Source organism: Trachemys scripta, chromosome 1, assembly GCF_013100865.1.
Source record: "Trachemys scripta elegans isolate TJP31775 chromosome 1, CAS_Tse_1.0, whole genome shotgun sequence".
Lineage (NCBI taxonomy): Eukaryota > Metazoa > Chordata > Testudines > Emydidae > Trachemys > Trachemys scripta.
In genome coordinates this window covers 114930449-114950546 of record NC_048298.1, presented here as the reverse complement: position 1 = coordinate 114950546, position 20098 = coordinate 114930449, and the positions used below count along the sequence as shown (strand labels likewise).

The window sequence follows — 20098 nt, the reverse complement described above, 5'->3', positions numbered from 1 at the left end:
CCATAAAGGTCTCCCCCTTGCTCTCACAGAGATTGTGGAGCACACAGCAAGCCGATATAACAATGGGGATATTGGTTTCGCTGAGATCACAGCGAGTCAGCAAGCTTCTCCATCTCCCCTTGAGACGGCCAAAAGCACACTCCACCACCATTCTGCACTTGCTCAGCCGGTAGTTGAAGAGTTCTTTTTCAGTGTCCAGGGCACCTGTATAGGGCTTCATGAGCCAGGGCATTAGCGGGTAGGCTGGGTCCCCGAGGATGACTATAGGCATCTCCACATCCCCAACAGTTATTTTGTGGTCCGGGAAGTAAATACCTTGCTGCAGCCGTCTAAACAGACCAGAGTTCCTGAAAACACGAGCGTCATGAACCTTGCCCGGCCATCCCACGTAGATGTTGGTAAAACGTCCCCTGTGGTCCACCAGTGCTTGCAGCACCATGGAAAAGTAGCCCTTTCTGTTAATGTACTGGCTGGCCTGGTGGTCCGGTGCCAGGATAGGGATGTGAGTTCCATCTATGGCCCCACCGCAGTTTGGGAATCCCATCGCTGCGAAGCCATCTATGATCGCCTCCAAGTTTCCCAGGGTCACTACCTTTGGCAGCAGTACATCAACGATTGCCTTGGCTACTTGCATCACAACAACCCCCACGGTAGATTTGCCCACCCCAAACTGGCTCGCGACTGACCGGTAGCAGTCAGGCGTTGCAAGCTTCCAGAGGGCTATGGCCACTCGCTTCTGGACAGTCAGGGCTGGTCGCATCCGGGTGTCATTGCGCTTCAGGGCAGGGGACAGCAACTCACAAAGTTCAAGGAAAGTTCCCTTCCGCATGCGGAAGTTTCGCAGCCACTGTGATTCATCCCAGACCTGCAGCACTATGCGGTCCCACCACTCAGTGCTTGTTTCCCGTGCCCAGAATCGCCGTTCCACGGCATCAACATGACCCATTGCCACCGTGATGTCCTCGGCGCTGGGTCCCCTGCTTTCTGAGAGGTCTGTGCTACTCTCAGACTTCAGCCCATCACCGCGTTGACGTAGCCTCCTCGCCTGACTTTTCTGCATCTGCCTCAGGGCAACCTGTATGATAAGCTGCGAGGCGTTGAGAGCGGCCACAACTGCAGCGATGGTTGCAGCGGGCTCCATGCTCACAGTGCTGTGGCGTCCGCGCTGTCAATGACTTGAAAAGTGCGCGAAATGATTTCCCGCCGGCGCTTTCAGGGAGGGAGGGAGGGCGGGAGTGATGGACGGATGACGACAGTTACCCAAAAGCACCCTGGCCCCTTTTTTTTTTACCCAGAAGGCAGTTGCGGCTCCACCCAGAATTCCAATGGGCGGCGGGGACTCCGGGAACTGTGGGATAGCTGCCCTCAGTGCACCGCTTCCAATGTCGACGCTTTCCCCGTTAGTGTGGACTCACAAAGTCGAATTACTGTGCTTAGTGTGGACACACACGTTCGACTTTGCAATATCGATTCAAAATATTCGATTTAAGTAAAATCGAACTACTCTCGTAGTGTAGACAAGGCCTTAGAGGGTAGAGTGCTTCCAATTACCAGTATTACTTGCTGCAGCGCTTGGGCAATTATAGAATATGTATCATCATCAAATAGAGACAGAGATACATGCATACATACCAGTATATAAATTAAATAATCCTTAGAGAGCAATATTACACAAACATTTTAGCAGTATAATAATTAAAATCTTTTTTATGTTTGTTTTTTTAAAGAGGGAATGCTATTTTGAACAGTGAAGCTTTTTTGAACATTGTTAATTTGGCTGATCTCAGGTTTACATATGATTTTAGATGGTGTAAATTCAAGTGCCAACTAATATGCTAATATACTAAAGCAAGGAGTGTATTTTACTGTTTGCACAGTACCTTCTGTCGTATATTTGGTTCTTTTACATGCAATTGCAGTCTCTAATTTCTCAGCAGTTAGCTTTGGAATAAGGAATTCAGCTGCTCCCGCATCAAAGAAAGTATTCCCAATGGCTTTGTCTTTGATGGCCCAAATCACTTCACATCCTTCAATTTCATACCTGGAAAGCACATTTCAACAATGGATAAAATTATGGGTTGCCACAGAGGAAATTTTTGTTTATGAGTGATCTAGATCAGCAGTTCTCAAACTTTAGCAATCTGAGGCCCCCCCATTTTGAATGTTTCTGCCCCGCCTCTTCACCTAGGCCCCAACCCTTCTCCAAGCCCCTGCCCCCCACTCGCTCCATCCCCTCTTCCTCTGTCACTTGCTCTCCCCCACCCTCACTTTCACCACGCTGTGGCAGGGAGTTGGGATGCGGGAAGGGGGTGAGGCTCTGGGCTGGGGCGTGGGGGCTCCGGGAGTGAGTTTGGGTACAGGAGGGGACTCTGAGCTGGGGCAGGGGGTTAAGGTGTGGAGGGGTAAGTGGTCCTGGCGGCACTTACCGTGGCTCCCAGGATGCAGCCGCAGATTCCTGCGGCCCCTAGGCAGATGCACGGCCAGTGAGGCTCTGTGCACTGCCCTCACACCCACAGACAGGGCCGACCCGGTGGGGGGGGGGGGGGAAGCCGGTACAAATGACCAGGGCCCGGTGGTCCGGAAGGGGGCCTGGGGCCCAGCTTCCCTGGCTTCTTCCCCTCCCCCCCGTCAGCCCTGTTTAGCTGGTCTGCCCTTGCTGTGGGGCCCGAAAAAAAATTTTCACCGGGGCCCGAATCCACTCTCGGCGGCCCTGCCCGCAGACGAGGCCTCCACAGCTGCCATTGGTCGCGGTTCCTGGCCAATGGGAGCTGCGGAGCCAGCACTCAGGCAGGGGCAGTGCACAGAGCCTCCCTGGCCGCCCCTGTGCAGGTAGGGAGCCCGGGCAAGTAGGGAGCCTGCCTGGGAGTGAGGAGGGGGAGGAGTTGAGCAGCGGGGTCCACAGACCCCAGTTTGAGAAATGCTCATCTAGATTAAAGGAGGGCAGGAGATTTCATTCCTAAACCTGGAAACAAAGTTAATGCCTCCCTGGTGAAAGAAGAAGTTGTGTGCATCCTATTTTCATGCCCTTTAGTACTGGTTACAGAGATTACATATTATCCCCCTTTTTATGAGACAAATCTACATATACATATATAGTACAAAACGTCACTAATGGATCCAAGACCCTACAGCGTCATGACAAGACTCCCCCCACAGAACCCAGTCACATCCACTACACATCCACCTAAAGAAAATCTTTGCCTGATGAAAGAAAAACCATAAGCAAGACTATCCTTGGCCCTCCAATTTGGTGATTCCTGCAGCATTCCTCACCACTTTAGCCTCAATTCAGAGTAGGGGGCAAGAGTCCCTCCAGCACATTATCCTCATTCCAACACCAATCCTGGTATTAAAAGGACTTCAGAGGAACGTGTAAGAACCACACAGTAGGCAGATCTGCTCCATACTCCCACATTAGGTCTCATTCTAATCTCTAGTTGAGAATAGCTTAAACCCTAAAGTACGAGCTTTAACGTGCCTTTCAATTATTTTTACATTACTTTAACTCTGGATGTTGTTATCCATGTAAATGTCCAATCCCTTTTTGAATCTTGCTGAATTATTGGTCTCAATGATTTTCTGTGATAATGAGTTCCACAGTCCAATTACATGTTGTATGAAAGTATTTCCTTTTATCAATGCCCTTACTAAATATAAACAAATAATAATTAGAACTTTATTATAAAGCATTTTAAAAAAATCCTAAGATAACACACACTTGGATAACCCAGTTGTTCTAGTCTTTATTTTCACACATTTCTCAATAACTTAAGAAAATCATTTACTTACACTAATTCGAGCGCAATGCCACCATTTCCCACAACTGCTATTCTTTTAGCTTTGGCCAAATGATTCTGAAAGGCCTATAGTTAAAAAAAAAAGACAGCTTACGGTATTCTAGTCACTCAAACTTGATCAATTTACATAATTTAATATTCCTCAAATTCTCAAATGTATAATTTTAATAATTATTATGTTAATGATTATGAATGATACACATCTAATTATGTTAAGGCATTTTATTGAAGTTAATTAAGACTCTATAGCTCTGTTAGGATGCCACAGTGTGCCTCTACTATATTGCTTTTATAGATAAATAAACTGAGAAGAGGAAAGGTAAGTGATTTAGTTAAGACTAAATGGCAGAGTTTGTAATAGAATCCAGGAGTCTCTCCCTTGTCCTAACCACTAAAGCACGTTTCATCTCATATTTTATAATGTATTTAAAAGCCAATATTGAAATCATGTTCTGTTTCTTTGAGTCCAATTTTATTTCACTCAATATCTTGTAAAAAGACAAAATGGACCAGGATAAGGAGACTGTTTTGCATTTATAACTTTGATTTAACAGTAAGGTTCTTAGATTTGCCACAGACTGTTTTGTTTGCCTGGAAACATTTTTGAAAAAGAAAATTAAGTCCCTGAATTACATAACTTATGAGCTAGAGATGCTGCTATTCATAAAACAAAGAATACCAGACAGTATTTTGTATCATATCATTATCACTTGGGACACTGTATTTTAAACAAAAATCTGCATCCACTGGGACTGAATAGCTCATGGCACAGAAAGCCATTAAACTTTGAACTGTAGATTTGAATATAGTCCAGATCAGCAGTGACCAAGAGTCATGACGATCTGGTGATGGTTCGAGAATTTATGAAAGAATGACCTGGTAGTCTCCATCCCGTACCATATGGATCAACATACACAACTGACCACCTTTGTGGTTAGTCACAACAGAGAAATAAAAAACTGAGAGGCTCTGAAAACAACTACCCTCTCCTGTCCCTAGAGGTTGTCTTTCTGGGCTTGTCTTCATTAGCCTTCTTTAACTCAAGTTAATGGATAGCCAATTTCTTTACAAAAACAAATTTACAGCCTGGATCAAATGTGTGCAGCATCCCCACAAGCCTTTACAAATTTGTTGACTACCTCAAGTTAATTGGCAAGCAGTGAACTTGAACTAAAAATATATGGTGTAGACATACCTATACTGTAGTAAGCAAGAAAATATGGGGAAGTTTGCTGCCTATGCTGTATGTTTTCAATCTGGCACCTGTTACCAGCACAAAATAAACTACTATTTTGCTTATTCTGAAGGTTCTCATGATGGGAACCCTCTCTATCCATTAATGAGTTATTTTTGAAAATAAAGATCTTATTTTTTAAAATGGCATTTCAGAGTTACTTCTTTACTTCTAAAAATGTATAACAATGGTTTCTATTATTTATTTCTGATATTAGGATAACATCTTGTTTATCTATTTCATTCCACAATAATTTTTACATTACACTGTGACTAACCACATGTGCATGGTTAGGATGCAAAATGCTAACATATTTATGAACCATGAAAATATATTACCTGAGCACTGTCAGTATCCCGGATTCCTAATACATATGGGTTTCCTTCAAAAATTAACTTAGGTTTTGCTCCCGCACATAGGCAAAGTTTTTCATATATACACTGTTTGCCATCTTCTGTGAAAATTTTCTGTTAAAAGATTTAAAAGGAAAACCATCTATATAGGTCAACTAAGAAAACCCAGGGTACACCTTAAAATCACAGTATTTTACTGGTATCAAACTGTAACTGGCTATGGGAAAGGTAAAAAAAAAATAAGCAAGTCCTCTCTAACTGATTAAATATCTAACAGTTCATATTACGCTCATGACAGTGCTATGTGAGTTCCTAAATCAGTAAAATGGAAATTGCATATAGTAAACTCAATAAGATTACAAGACAAAATATAAAGCTTGTCTCTTAGTGGAACTCTGTATTTTGTTATGGTGTTGAGGGAAGAGTCTGTTTTGCGCATTAGACTGTTTTTTAGTAGCTTGTATATCATGGCAAAACCTACACTGCTTTACTAGTCCAAGTGCTATTTTTTATATTGGAGATTACTTGTGTATATTGTAGAATGGAAGGCTGCGATTAATTTACATGTATGTACACAGAATTCTGTTGGGGGCAGCATGGGGTATAAATACACCTCTACCCTGATATAATGAGACCCGATATAACACGAATTCTGATATAACGTGGTAAAGCAGTTACCGGGGGGGGGGGGGGGGGGGGGGGGAGAGAGGGCTGCGCACTCCCGGCGGATCAAAGCAAGTTCGATATAACTTGGTTTCACCTATAACGCGGTAAGATTTTTTGGCTCCCGAGGACAGCGTTATATCGAGGTAGAGGTGTAGTTGCTTTTGGGATCTGTGTTCAAAATAATGTTTTTCCCCCAGGTCTTTCAAAGAATATAAGTGCCATGGATGCAACTCTACATACTGCCACATCTGATCAACCAAGTGTGTGATCCAAAGTTCATTAAAGTCAATGGAAAGGCTACCACTGACTTCAGTACTTCAAAACTGGATCAGATTCTAAAGGAGCAACATTGTCAGGTTCTGGAGGAAGCCACATCAAGCTGCAGCACAGAACATTTAAAATGCAACATTTTGTGAGCTTATTTGCTGTTCTCCACCTCAGAGATGGCTACATTACAATGGTTCTGTCCATCTTGTAGAGAGTTTATAAAGGGCATTGGGATCGTTTGAGATGAAAGATGATGTACATGTGCAATATGGCTGTGACTTTTGGGGGATTATCCAGACCAGTAAAAGGATCCATCTGCCTTGTAATCTTGAGTGCCTAAATGCTAAGCTATTTGGGCTCAGAGCCCTGACACCAATAGCCAGCCCATAAGCATAAAGGTCTCACCCTAGCTTCCATCTGCCTCATTACTCCTTGCAGGGTGACCCTATCAGCCCTTCCAATTCTCAGTTTCCCCAAAGCCCCATTTTCCCTCTAGTTCGTTACCCCTGAAGGTGCGAAAACAGCCCCCCTCCATTATCAGTTCACTCCAAACCGTTTGCACACCAGAGACCTGATTGTTGTAAAAATAAACAAAAAGTTTATTTAACAGAAAATTCATAGATTCAAAGATGAAATAGTAAGGAAAAGCAAACACATACAAGTTACACAGAAAATAAACATAAAGACAACTTCTGGCTTTGCACTTCCATATTAGTTAAACTCCTTTTTCTAATAAAAGTTACCTATTGTTTTTGAACCATTTCCCACAGTGCTCCCTAGCCCAAGCAGGGGGATCCAGCATTCACAGATAGATCCCCGTCTTTGAGACTGTGCAAAGTCCAAGTGTCTGCTAGTTAAGAACTCAGGAAAGATGGATTTGGGGAGACTCAGGACCAGAAGGGCTGTTGGGGTCACCCCATAAGGAGTAACTAGGCTGGTGGAAGCAAGGATGAAACTTTATACCTATGGTCTGGCTACTGGTGTCAAGGTTCTGAGCTAAATCAGCATAGCACTAAGGTCACCCAAGGTTATAGGGCAGGGGTTACTGAACCCATTACTGGTCTGGGTGATCCCTAAAATGTCACAATGGCCATCCCAGGGGACATCCCTAAAACAAAACAAAAAACACAATATATTTATTAAAACTGTTGTGTGTGCGCTTTATTATGTATTATACCTGAGCGCATACATCAGCCTAACAGATACAGTACAGAATATGAGTATACTACCTTAACCTAAGTACAGTGAATTAATTACAGGTATACCAGTTACATATAATGAAAGCAAAAACACAGACTTGGCTCTGAATGTGGGTAAATGAGTAATATTGAGGTGAAAAACAAAGCCTTCCAACTTTACTCTATAAGTAAGACACTGAACAAGGATTAGAGAGACTGTGTGTACTATATTTTTGCTGGAGAACGGAGAAAAAAGCATAGGGATTTATTTATTTTGTTCTCCTCAGAATTAAAAGTGGGTATTTATTATAAATTTATAAAGTCAATACTAATTTTGGTTTCTCTTTGGCAACAAACCAAGTTACAGTTCACAGAGAGTGCCGATTAATGATTTAAGAATTTTTCAGGAATCTTAGTTCTATTATATCTGGTTTCATGATCAACTCTTTGCTACTCTGCTCTAAAGAGCCAGGCAATATATTAGAGGAATCAGGAGTCTTGATCTAACCATCCTAACCACTGATTTTTTCTAATGACTTATGACCTATGATTGCTTTTTACCCCATTGCCTACATTTCTTCTAAATGTGCACTATAAGTGAACTGTGACATTTCTCTTCTGTTCTAAATCTTGGTAAATTAATTTTAATTGTTAGAAATTCTGTTTTAATAACATATTTCATTTGAAAAATGGATCCCTTCTTAAACCCATTCACTTTCAGGATCCATAGAAAATTAGGCAAAATGAAGCTCTCTTACATGCTCCTGACTTTTCAACTGTTTCACTCCAGACTCTATAACTTTAATGTTGGGATACCGTTTTTCTAACATAGTGCTTGGTTGTTCTTCAACATCAAATTCCTCTAGTGTTTTGGAGACCTATAGTTTAAAAAAAAGAAAGAGAGAGAGAGAGAGAAATCATTTTTGTTTTAATTGTTTTTCTTCTTTTATTAAGTTTTCAACCAAACCTATTGATTGGAAAATAGATGATGTTCACTCCCAGTCTGTAAACTTAAAGCACCAAACCCTCAGCAAATTCTTTCCACCAAGTTAGAAAATTGCTACTAAAATTAAGCATTTAGGTACATAATCTGTTAATAAATAGTCCTAAGAAAGGCTCTCAGTAGTACGTTACCACTCAAAATGGAACTTGGACTTCTAAATCCCTATTTTGAGAAATTTAAAATTAGACTAGATTAAGCACCTGAGACTATATTTGCCCCCTGGAGGATTGACTAGACAATCAAATAGGTCTTTTCCATATCTAATTTCTACTATTATAAGTGGAGCTGGTAGAACCATTTATTAAGGTAGCCCTACGCTTTCCATTTTAACACTGTTTCCATTTGCTTATAACTTTGCAAATCTAAATTCACTTGGGCTGGAATGTTCCATGCTTGGCCTTAGCCTAATTTTTTTTGGAAAATTTTAGCCACAACAGTTCAGTTGTTTTTAAGAACACGGCTAGAAAAAAATACACTGTTTTGCCCACATTAAAAAATTCTGGTGACCTTTTCTTTGAACAGATCTATGACCCATATGCTCTGAGCAGGGACTTGACATTTGGCGGGGGGGGGCCTTTGTGTAAGGGATATGTATTCTGCTGTTCCTGTGAAAATATGCCCAAATTTGGCCAAGTGATACAAGTGAATGAAAAATCCCAGTTCATACATGTATTCAGGAGAGACATAGAGATTCACAGCTAAAATCTCTGAAGATTCCATCTTCACTGAGCATGCTTGAGTCTTTCACAGCTCCTAGTGCAGACTGGTCTAACACACAAACTGAGCATGATCCATTCTCTCACAGCTCCTACCTGTGACCAGACTCCGCATAAACCATGCCCACACAGCAACTGAGTATACTCTAGCCCAGGGCTAGGGGGTGAAATCAGACTTTCCCTGTAATAACTGCTCCAAGCTGGCGTGCGCAGTCTCTTCTGTTGGCACCCAGGTAGTGTGGAGGATGAAGCTGTCTGATTCAAATGCAGAGGAGGTAAAAGCCAGATCAGGGGGTGGAAAAGTAGTAAATTGGAAAAGGAGCCTGGTGAGACTGGGACTGGAACTCAGGGGAGAGAAACTGGGAATGTCTGGGCATGGAGATTGTTACAGGGACCCAGGATGTGGGAATGGAAACCGAGATTGGGAGCTTGAGGGAAGGAAGCTAGAACAGGTCGGACAAGCAGACTGGGACTGGGAGTCAGGGAGAGAAGGGGAAAAGGGCATGAGACTGAAACCATATGCATAAGCATTTGCGGGGTCAGGCCCTAAATTATCTCTACTTGAGTAAATGTTTTAGTAACTTCTATAGACGCCTACACAAAAACAAAATTTAAGTCTCTCTCTTACCTGTTTGAAATTTGTTACTGCTTTTATAACTGGAGAAGCTGTTACTAAGAGAATATCTTCTGATGGAAATTCTGTAGCCAACTTGTAAAGAAAGAGAGAGCATGATGAGTGAACACAGCTGTCAGTGGAATTTGACTTTAAATAAGGCAATAACAGTACTAAAAAAACAGGAGTTATTGTATTAAGGATTTTAGTCTTGTAAATCCCAGAGATGTAGGCAAATATTGCCTCCATTTTACAAAAGGGTAAACTTGGCTTGGGTGATACAATGGAAGCGAACCTGATACTGAGGTCCAGGGCTTTCTTTATTTAGAGACATTTCCATAAGACTCACATCATGGCACGAATGCCTAACCACAAGACGACCCTTCATACCATCACACTAGCCAAACTGGGAGGTGTAAAATGACACAAACTGAGATCTGAAGAGTCTGTATGCCTGGAGTCCAATTATTAGTGGGCAGTGGTAACTCAGTTAAGATTGTATTAAAGACTTTTGACTGTAGAAAGAACAGTGAATACCTGGTATCTTTGAGTGAGTTTTATGGAAAATGGATTATAATCTTTGGCTAATTATGGATTTTTTGATATACTGGTTATATAATTAAGCTGTGTTTAAAAATTCATGTTTTGGCTATTTTTGCCAGGGAGGGTCTCACTGGCTTCTGTAGTCCTCTAGCAGAAAGATACAATCACAGATATGGTTCAAATTTGCACAAATCATTGTTTCCATAACACAGGTTCCTAGAATACAATCTTCGGGTAAGTGAATGGCAATTTTTTAAACAAAAGGACTTTAAAGTGGTAACAGTAAGTTTGTGCGTTAATCTGAACCCACTGGTTTTTAATTTGATGACAAAAATCTGTGCCACAGCAAGAATGTTGTCTGTTACAAAATGTGGGCTTGCTTACATAAGGGAAAGTTCCCTTAGCTAGAAACAAGGAGCCCAGATGTTCAGATCTCATCTCTTCTAAGTGCAGTATAAATTCTCAGGCAATTCACTACCTTTATTATTGACTAAGGCCAGGTAGGGTTGAAAGAGATGATTTTAAATTGTTGGATGCGAAGTAATTTTATTTTAAAAATTACTACAATTATTTAGTTTCAAGAAATAAGAAATGGTAGGCCAAGTCTTATTGCTTCTCTTACTGTCAACTCAGGGGTGTGGCTCACATTATTTAGTCATGAGCAAGACTAAGCAAAATAATCACAGTTATTAACCATGGCTATTTTAATATTTAAAAAAGGAAAAGAAAATATTAAACACCACAAATGACCAAACACAAATGATAAACCAGTTACTTCCGTTACAACTTCTTCTGTATGTCTCTCTGTGGAGAGCTTTTGACAGGAATTACACTTTTAAGAGTGAACAGCCTCTGGTAGATACTTTTGTCTTGGTAAGATAAGATTCAAAAATATATGGTTTCCCAAAATTATTGTGAATTCATTGTTTAGATACCAACAAATGTTTTATAATTTAGTCTCATGGCAGGTGGACTTGTTGGGCATTAATAAACAAACAAACAGTTTATAGTTTGCAAAACAGGAAATCCTTACATAGATTCATAGACTTTAAGGTCAGAAGGGACCATCATGATCATCTGGTCTGACCCTCTGCATGCTGCAGGCCGCAAGACCCTTCCCTGGACTCTACCGTTGAAGTCCCCAATCCTGTGTTTTAGTGACTTCAATCGGCTGAGACCCTCCTGCTAGTGATCCCTGCCCCATGCTGCGGAGGAAGGCGAAAAACCTCCAGAGGCTCAGCCAATCTACCCTGGAGGAAAATTCCTTCCCGACCCCAAATATGGCGATCAGTAATACCCCGAGCATATAGGCAAGAGTCTCTAGCCTGACCCTTGTTGGCCATTATGCTATTCACGTACCATTGCTTGGTTTTCCTTGGCTACTATGTTTTATCATTAAACCATTCCCTCCATAAACTTATCCAACTTAATCTTAAAACCAGACAGGTCCGTCGCCCCCACCGTTTCCCTCGGAAGGCCGTTCCAATATTTCACCCCTCTGACGGTCAGAAACCTTCGTCTAATTTCAAGCCTAAACTTCCCCCCAGCCAGTTTGTATCCATTCGTTCTCGTGTCCACATTAGTACTAAGCTGGAATAATTCCTCTCCCTCCCTTGTGTTATCCCCTCTAATATATTTAAAGATAGCAATCATATCCCCCCTCAGCCTTCGCTTTGTCAGACTAAACAACCCAAGCTCCTCTAATCTCTTTTCATACGACAGGTTTTCCATTCCTCTGATCATCTTAGTCGCCCTTCTCTGCACCCGTTCCAGTTTGAGTTCATCTTTTTTAAACATTGGAGACCAGAACTGCACACAGTACTCCAAATGAGGTCTCACCAGCGCCTTATACAACGGAAGCAGGACCTCCCTATCCCTACTAGATATACCACGCCTAATACATCCCAAGACCGCATTGGCTTTTTTCACCGCCACGTCACATTGTCGACTCATAGTCATCCTGCGGTCCACAAGGACCCCTAGGTCCTTCTCCTCTTCCGTTGCTTCTAACCAATGCGTCCCCATCTTGTAACTAAAATTGTTATTATTTATCCCCAAGTGCATCACCTTACACTTTTTACTATTAAATTTCATCCTATTTCTGATACTCCAATTCACAAGCTCATTCAAGTCTCCCTGCAGAATATCCCTATCCTCCTCCGAGTTTGCAACTCCTCCCACCTTCGTATCATCCGCAAACTTTATCAGCCCACTCTTGCAATCGGTCCCGAGGTCAGTTATAAATAGATTAAATAAGATGGGTCCCAAAACCGAACCTTGAGGCACACCACTAGTAACCTCCCTCCAACCTGACAATTCACCCTTTAATACGACCAGCTGCATTCTCCCCATTAACCAATTCCTTATCCACCTCTGGATTTCATTACATCCTATGAAATAAAAAAAAAATTAAATCAATTAGAAAAAGCCATTAAAGGAGCTGTCTTGGGACAGGCCAATTAACCAACATTAAGAATATTAAATCACACTATTTCTTGGGCCTTGCCTACACTACACAGTTTTGTTGACAAAAGTCAGCTTTCGTCGACAAAACACTGGAGGTATACATACTGAACTGCTCCTCCCGCTGATGTAACTCCCATGCAATGCTGACATAATAAAACCATCTCAACAAGCAACATAGAGCTTTTTGCGATGTAGTTAGAGCAACACAGCATCAGTGTAACTTACTTTGTTATGTTACTCTAATTGGCCTCCAGGAAGTGTCCCAGAATGCCCATCATGACCACTCTGGTCAGCAGTTTGAATTCTGCTGTCCTGAAGATACACAGATATGCACTCCTCCCCCGTTTAAAGGCCCAGGAATTTTTGAAATTCCTCTTCCTGTTCGCTTGGTGAGCACAGTTCACACAGCTGACCATGGCAGCTTTACGCAACAGATGCGCTCCTGTGTGGAACACATGGGAGCTGTTGGATCTGCTGATATATGGGGAGAGGAGGTTGTGCAGTCACAGCTTTGGACCAACTGTAGGAATTTCAATACCTACAGGCTGAATGCTATTGGCATGCAGGAGAAGGGGCACAAAAGGGACACGCAGCAGTGTCTTGCTAAAATCAAGGAGCTGACATAGGCGTACCAGAAGGCAATGGAGGCCAACCGTCGCTCTGGTGCAGCGCCAAAGATATGCTGCCTCTATAAGGAGCCTCACACCATCCTCAGCAGCAACCCCATCTCCACCACCAGGAGCCCTGAGGATACTTCCGGGGCACGGAGGCAGCAGCCATCAGACTCAACTCCAGTGAGGAAGTGGTGGATGAGGAGATGGAGGTGGAGGACGATGTGGAGCACAAGGCAGGGTCATCAAGTGGCACAGTGAGTCAGGACCTCTTTTCCAATCCGGAGGGGTCTAGCTAATCCCAGCACTCTGACTTTGGCGCGGAGGATGCAGGAGAGGAGAGCTCTGGTAAGTGCTCATTTTGCTTTCATACTGCATGGTGACAGGAGACTGAGCTCTCATGTACTTTGTTATATGGTAGAGGTGAGATAAAGGACAGAAATTAACAACAGAGCCTGTCCATCTATGCAGTGGGGCCACAGCAGAAAAAATTATTAATGTACATGGGGATGTCTCTGGAATCCTCCATAGTGATCTCTAGGAAACTTTCCTGTAGGTACTCTGCAATCCGCTGTCGAAGGTTCCTTGGCAGAGCTGTCTTGTTTCTATCCCCAGCATAAGAAACTTTGCCGCGCCACCCGGCAATTATTTCTGCAGCAACCAGAGTGGCACACAGACAAGCAGCATACGGAGACGGTCTGAAACCACATGCATGCAGGAGATGCTCCCTTGCATCCTGAATTACCCTGAGGAATGAGATATCGGGTTTGATTACCCTAGCCTATGGAAAAGGGTACAAGAATTCGGAATAGGTTCCCTAGCCACTAATAGAAACCCCTTCGAAAATCACCCTTTGTACTTTCTTGCCCTTTCCTTTCCTCCCCCCGTGAACTCACCATAATTGGGACTCGTGGCCAACTATGTGCTATCCAAGGGACAGTGAGAAAGAGGTGTGTGTAACTTTTGCGATTCACGTCTGTGAACGCACTCACAATACTGTCTCTGTTCATTGTTCTTTTGCCTTCTGCTCATGTGCCCTTGAGAACACACTCCACCACACTGGCAGAGCGACTCCATCAGATAAAGCGGCGAACCCAGGAGGAATAAGGAGGATATGTTTTGAGAAGTGCTGCAGTCAATAGATGCAGCACATAGTGAAACAAGAGCATGGAGGGAGACAATTAATGAAAGACTGAGGCGGGATAGCCAGGAAGGGACACGGGCAGGAGCAGATGATAAACCTCAGGACCAGACAGAGATGTTGAAGCCCCTCATTAGCCTGCAATCAGAGCAAATCCATGCCCGACTCCCCCTCCAGCCACTACAGCCCTCCCCCAACTCCCCTACTGCATTCATTGCATGTTTCCGGTCCCTCACAGTGACCTGTGCACGCCACGCTTGGGAACTGGTTTTCCAATTAAAACTGGAATTACACCCAGCTATGAGAGCCCTAACCACAAGACTGTTCCTCATTTTCATGTTCCCTGTTTGTCCAAAAGTTTGTGTTTTATCCTGTTATTAAACTTGAGTCTTTGAAATAAAATGAGTCTTTATTTGTGACATACATACATCACTCAGTGCTAACACTGAAACACAGTGGCTATAGGTAGGAATATTTTCTCCTTGCAATAAATGCTCAAGAAGCAAGCACTACAGGGGTAAGTAAACATTGTCTGGCTGAATGCATCACATACAGACACAATACTGAGAATCACTGTCAAAAGCTTCTTCAAAACCTCCCTTATTCAAATAGCCTCCCATTGCGCCCTTCTAACTGCCCTTCTATCTGGCTGCTCAAAATCAGCAGCCAGTTGATCAGCCTCAGTGGTCCACCCCAAGGAAACTTTTCCCCCTTCAATTAACAAATATTTTGGAGAGTACAGCAGGCTGCAATGACCATCGGAATATTTCCCTCATTGAGGTCTAACTGGAAAAAAAGACAGCGCCAGCGACCTTTTAATTGGCCAAAGGCACATGCAATGGTCATTCGGCACCTGCTAAGCCTGTTGTTGAATTGCACCTTGCTGCTGTCTAGGTGTAAGGCTTCATGAGCCACAGGAGCAAGGTGTATGTGGGATCTCCAAGGATCACTATGGGCATTTTCATATCCCCCACTGGAATCTTCTGGTCTGGAAAGAAAATCCCAGTGTGCAGCTTTCTATACAGTCCATTGTTCCGAAAGATGCGTGCATCATGCACTTTCCCTGACCACCCCGCATTGATGTCAGTGAAATGGCTCCGGTGATCCACCAGCACCTGCAAGACCATGGAGAAGTAGCCCTTTCGGTGGATGTACTCTGTCGCAAGATGGTTGGGGATATATGTTCTATCTATCGCCCCACCAAAGTTAGGGAATCCCATTACCTCAAAGCCATCAATTATTTCCTGGACATTACCAAGAGTCACAGTCCTTCGTAGCAGGAGAAGAGTAATGGCCCTGCACATTTGCATCACTGCAGCCCCCATGGTGGACTTTCCAACTCCAAACTGATTCACAACTGATCGGTAGCAATCTGGAGTTGCCAGCTTCCACACAGCGATCGCCACTTGCTTTTCCACAGTCAGAGCAGCTCTCATTCTGGTGTTCTTGAGTTGCGGTGTCGGGGCGAGCTCCGCACACAGTTCCAGAAAGGTGACTTTGCGCATCCAAAAGTTCTGCAGCCACTGCTCGTCATCCCATGCATGCATCACAATGTGATCCCGCCAGTCAGTGCTTGTTTCCCGATCCCAGTATCAATGGTCCACTGTGGCAAGCTGGTCCGTGAATGCCAGCAGCAATCTTGAATTATTTATCTCCATGGCAGACAGCAAGGCAGGCATCAACGGCTTACTCTGTTTCACAGCTCATGAAATACTGCAGGGCCAGCCGCACTGTGTTCATAATACTCATCACCAGAATGATCAGCAGCTCAGGATCCATGCTGTCAGGCACAGATGGCAAGTGCACAGTTTACAAGGGCTGTTGAAAAATGGCACAAAATGAAGCAGGAAGCCCAAGGAATGATGGAATGGAAAGAACGGCATCACAGGACAGCGAGCACATCCCCATGATGCAATCTAATCCTTTGGCAAAGTCGTAGTTAACTTTGTCTAATGAATTCATGCCGAAGTTTTGGGAAGATTTTCCTTGGGTTGGTGGGTTTCTTCAAGTCTTCTCTATTTTTCTTATTTGCATGTGGCAGCTTGCTTGTGGAGATGGACAGGATGAGCTATGGAATGATTGCTGTCTAACCAGAATAGCGGATGGAAGCATCTGAGGTGCTCAGTTCAGAGTCTTTTATACCATTCTCCTTCCTATTATATTATAGGAAAACACATCTATTTCAGGCTCATTTAGACTCAACTTGGTTGCCTTCACTCTTTTATTAGCTTTGTGAATTCAGGGCTGGCTTAGGTGACATTTTCAGCTCCTGAATATGCACTGCTTAATAAATACGTAACATTTATTTAATTGCCTTTGTTCTTCTTGTGGCAGAAAAGATCCAGATAACTTTTAAAGTTAAAACTAGCTCTTTCTTTTTATTCAGCCTATTTTCTGAGATAGTCTTTCAATTTTATTAGAGTTTCACAGGAAATGAAATTCTGTTTTCAAAAAGTCCAAACACTCCTGTTCTTTATACAAAAATTTTTAGTTCTTAAAACAGTCTTTTAAAATTAAATAACTCTTACAAATTCTTTAGCTTCAATAATTAAAAGATGTTGATTCTACATGACAATTTTTGGAGCAATGATTTTTTTGTCTTCCTGAGCAGGATGAGAGTTTGCATGTACATTGCCAGCAATTAATTAATTCCTCATTAATATAAATATTTTACATGTAAATGGTCTCTTACATTAAAAGAGAAAGAGTAAGTTAGGAATTACTTAGACAAGATAGATGGTTTCAAATCAGCAGGGTCTGACGAAATACATCTTAGAATACTTAAGGAACTGGCTGAAGAGATCTCTGAGCCATTAACGATTATGTCTGAGAACAGGACAGGAGAGATTCCAGAGGACCAGAAAGGGGCAAATATAGTACCTACCTATAAAAAGGGGAATAAGGACAACCCAGGGAATTATAGACCAGTCATCTTAACTTGGGTACTCAGAAAGTTAATGAAGCAAATAATCAATCAGTTTGACAGCAACTAGAAGATAATAAGAACATAAGAATGGCCATATTGGCTCAGACCAGTATCCTGTCTTCTGACAGTGGTCACTGCCAGGTGCTTCAGAGGGAATGAACTGAACATGGCAATTAGCAAGAGTCATTCTGTCTCCTGTCATCCTGTCCCAGCTCTGGCAGTCAGAGACTTAGGGTCACCCAGAGAACGAATGAGTTCCACAGATTGACTGTGTGTTGTATGCAAAAGTACTTCCTTGTGTTTGTTTTAAACCTGCTGCCTATTGATTTCATTGGGTGTCGCCTTGATCTTGTGTTATATGAAGGGTTAAATAACACTTCCTTTTTCCCTTTCTCCATTATTTTAGACCTCTATCTTATCTCCCTTAGTCATTTCTTTTCTAAGCTGAATAGTGCCAATCTTTCTACTCTCTCCCTATATGGAAGCTGTTCCATACCCCTAATCATTTTTATTGTCTTTCTCTGAACTTTTTCCAATTCTAATATCTCTTTTTGAGATAGGGAGATCAGAACTGCACACAGTATTGAAGGTGTGGATGTATCATGGATTTATACAGTTGCATTATGATATTTTCTGTCTTATTTTCTAACCTTTTCCTAATGGTAACCTTGTTTGTTTGGTTTTTTTTGACTGCTGTTGCAAAATGAGCAGATATTTTCAGAGAGGTGATAAGAAACAGTCAACCTGGATTTGTCAATAACAAATCACCTCAAACCAACTTACTATCCTTCTTTGAGACGGTAACAAGCCTTGCAGATGGGAGAAAGCTGTAGATATTATATAGCTCAACTTTCGTAAGGGTTTTGATACTATCTCACATGATGTTCTGATAAACAAAGTAGGGAAATATAGCCTAGATAAGCCTATAATAAGGTGGGTGCACAACTGGTTGGAATACCATACTCAGAAAGTAGTTATCAATGGTTCAGAGTCAAGCTAGAGGGGCATATGGAGTGGTGTCCTGCAGGGCCCTGTCCTGGATCCTGCACTATTCAATATATTCATAAATGATTTGAATAATGGCACAGAGAGTACATTTATGAAGTTTGTGTACAATACCAAGCTGGGAGGGGTTGCAAGCGCTTTTGAGGACAGGATTAGAATTTAAAATAATTTTGACAAACTGGAAAAATGGTCTGAAATAAATAGGATGAAATTCAGTAAGGACAAATTCAAAGTACTACATTTAGAGAGAAATAATCAATTACACAAGTATAAAATAGGAAATGACTGCTAAGGAGTACTGCAGAAAAGGATCTGGGGGCTATAGCGGATCATAAAATTAATGAGTCAACAATGGAACACTGTAGCAAAAAAGCAAACATTTTGGGACATAAGTGTGGGGACAGTATGAACAGCTGTGGGGGTGCACAGGTAAGGGGGGCTGTGTGCATGGTTGAAGGGGGTGCACAGCTGTGGGGGATGCACAGATGGGCTGTGCCCCGCTGAGGGGGGCTGTGCCAGACAGGTGGGTGGGAGGGTCTGCACAACAGTGGGGGTTGCACAGTGCAGGGGGGCTGTATGCACAGCTGTGGGGTCTGTGCACTGGTGACGGAGGCAGTGTGCACAGCTGGGGGGGGATAGAGGAAGAGGTATGTACAGGGGAGAGGGGCTGTGTGCACGGCTGTGAAGGGGTGCACAGGGGAGAGGGGCTGTGTGCACGGCCGAGGGATGTACAGGTCAGGGTGGGACAGGAAGTGCCCTGGTGGACCCGACAGCTCAGCGAGCTGCAATGGGGACTGAGATTTTATTATAGTGCAAACCGGGGAGCACGTGTTTAGACCCCAGTCAGCTCTCCCCGCCCGTCCCGTGCTCCCCGGCGCCCGCAGGGGAAGAGGCGGGGTGTCGCGCGCGCCCCACTCACTGGGCGGTTGGGGGCCGGCGGGAAGTGGTGGGTGTCGCGCGCGCGTAGGGTGGGGGGGGGCGGTACCTACCCGCTCGGCGCAGGTGACTCCCGCAATCCCCCCTCCCACCACCACAAACCGGCTCCGCGCGGGGAGGGGAGCCGCCATCTCGACGCCTGGACCTGGCAACAGCAGAGGGTGGGAGGAGCTCTGGCTACGGTGCGCGGCGGAGCTCAAACCTCTGCCCTTCGCGTTTGCGGTGCAACCTGCCCAATGCCTCCGCACACGTGAGGCTAATGGCAGGTTGGCCGCGGAGCGCGCTGCTGGGGGCAGGATCAGGCCTTGAGCGAGGGCCGGGCCTCGGGGCTGAAGTCTGCTGAATCCTGCCCCCAGCAGCCATCAGGGGTGAGGCTCCCGTTGTGTGCAATGGGGGCAGGGTGACAACAATAGTGTCAACCCCGGGAGTTAAAAAAATACCCATGAGTCACCCCCCCCCCCCCAGCCCCCCTATGAAACCACCCCCCCCCGTGTATCTAAATGTGGGGCCTTTGCCTTCTGGTTTTCAACCCATTAAAGCTCCGGTGTCCTCCACAGGCTCCAGCACGCGAAAGAAAGAAAAGCGGACAGACTTGTGCACTCACAGGACCCCAGGGATATTAAAGAAAGAAAAGGGGCCGCTA

At 43.7% G+C, this 20098-nt stretch overlaps 1 protein-coding gene across 1 annotated transcript in view; it reads right to left on the bottom strand.

Moving 5' to 3' along the window:
• PYROXD1 (pyridine nucleotide-disulphide oxidoreductase domain 1) overlaps positions 1-19637 on the bottom strand; it is a 40099-nt gene extending 20462 nt beyond the window's left edge. Inside the window, exons 1-6 of the mRNA XM_034782295.1 lie at positions 19509-19637; positions 9843-9923; positions 8254-8373; positions 5370-5498; positions 3790-3863; positions 1881-2041 (exon numbers count right to left, since the gene is read on the bottom strand). Coding sequence (XP_034638186.1) covers positions 1881-2041; positions 3790-3863; positions 5370-5498; positions 8254-8373; positions 9843-9923; positions 19509-19586 — 643 coding nt within the window. The 5' untranslated portion in view covers positions 19587-19637. The remainder of the gene's footprint in view (positions 1-1880; positions 2042-3789; positions 3864-5369; positions 5499-8253; positions 8374-9842; positions 9924-19508) is intronic.
• Positions 19638-20098: the final 461 nt, after the last annotated feature.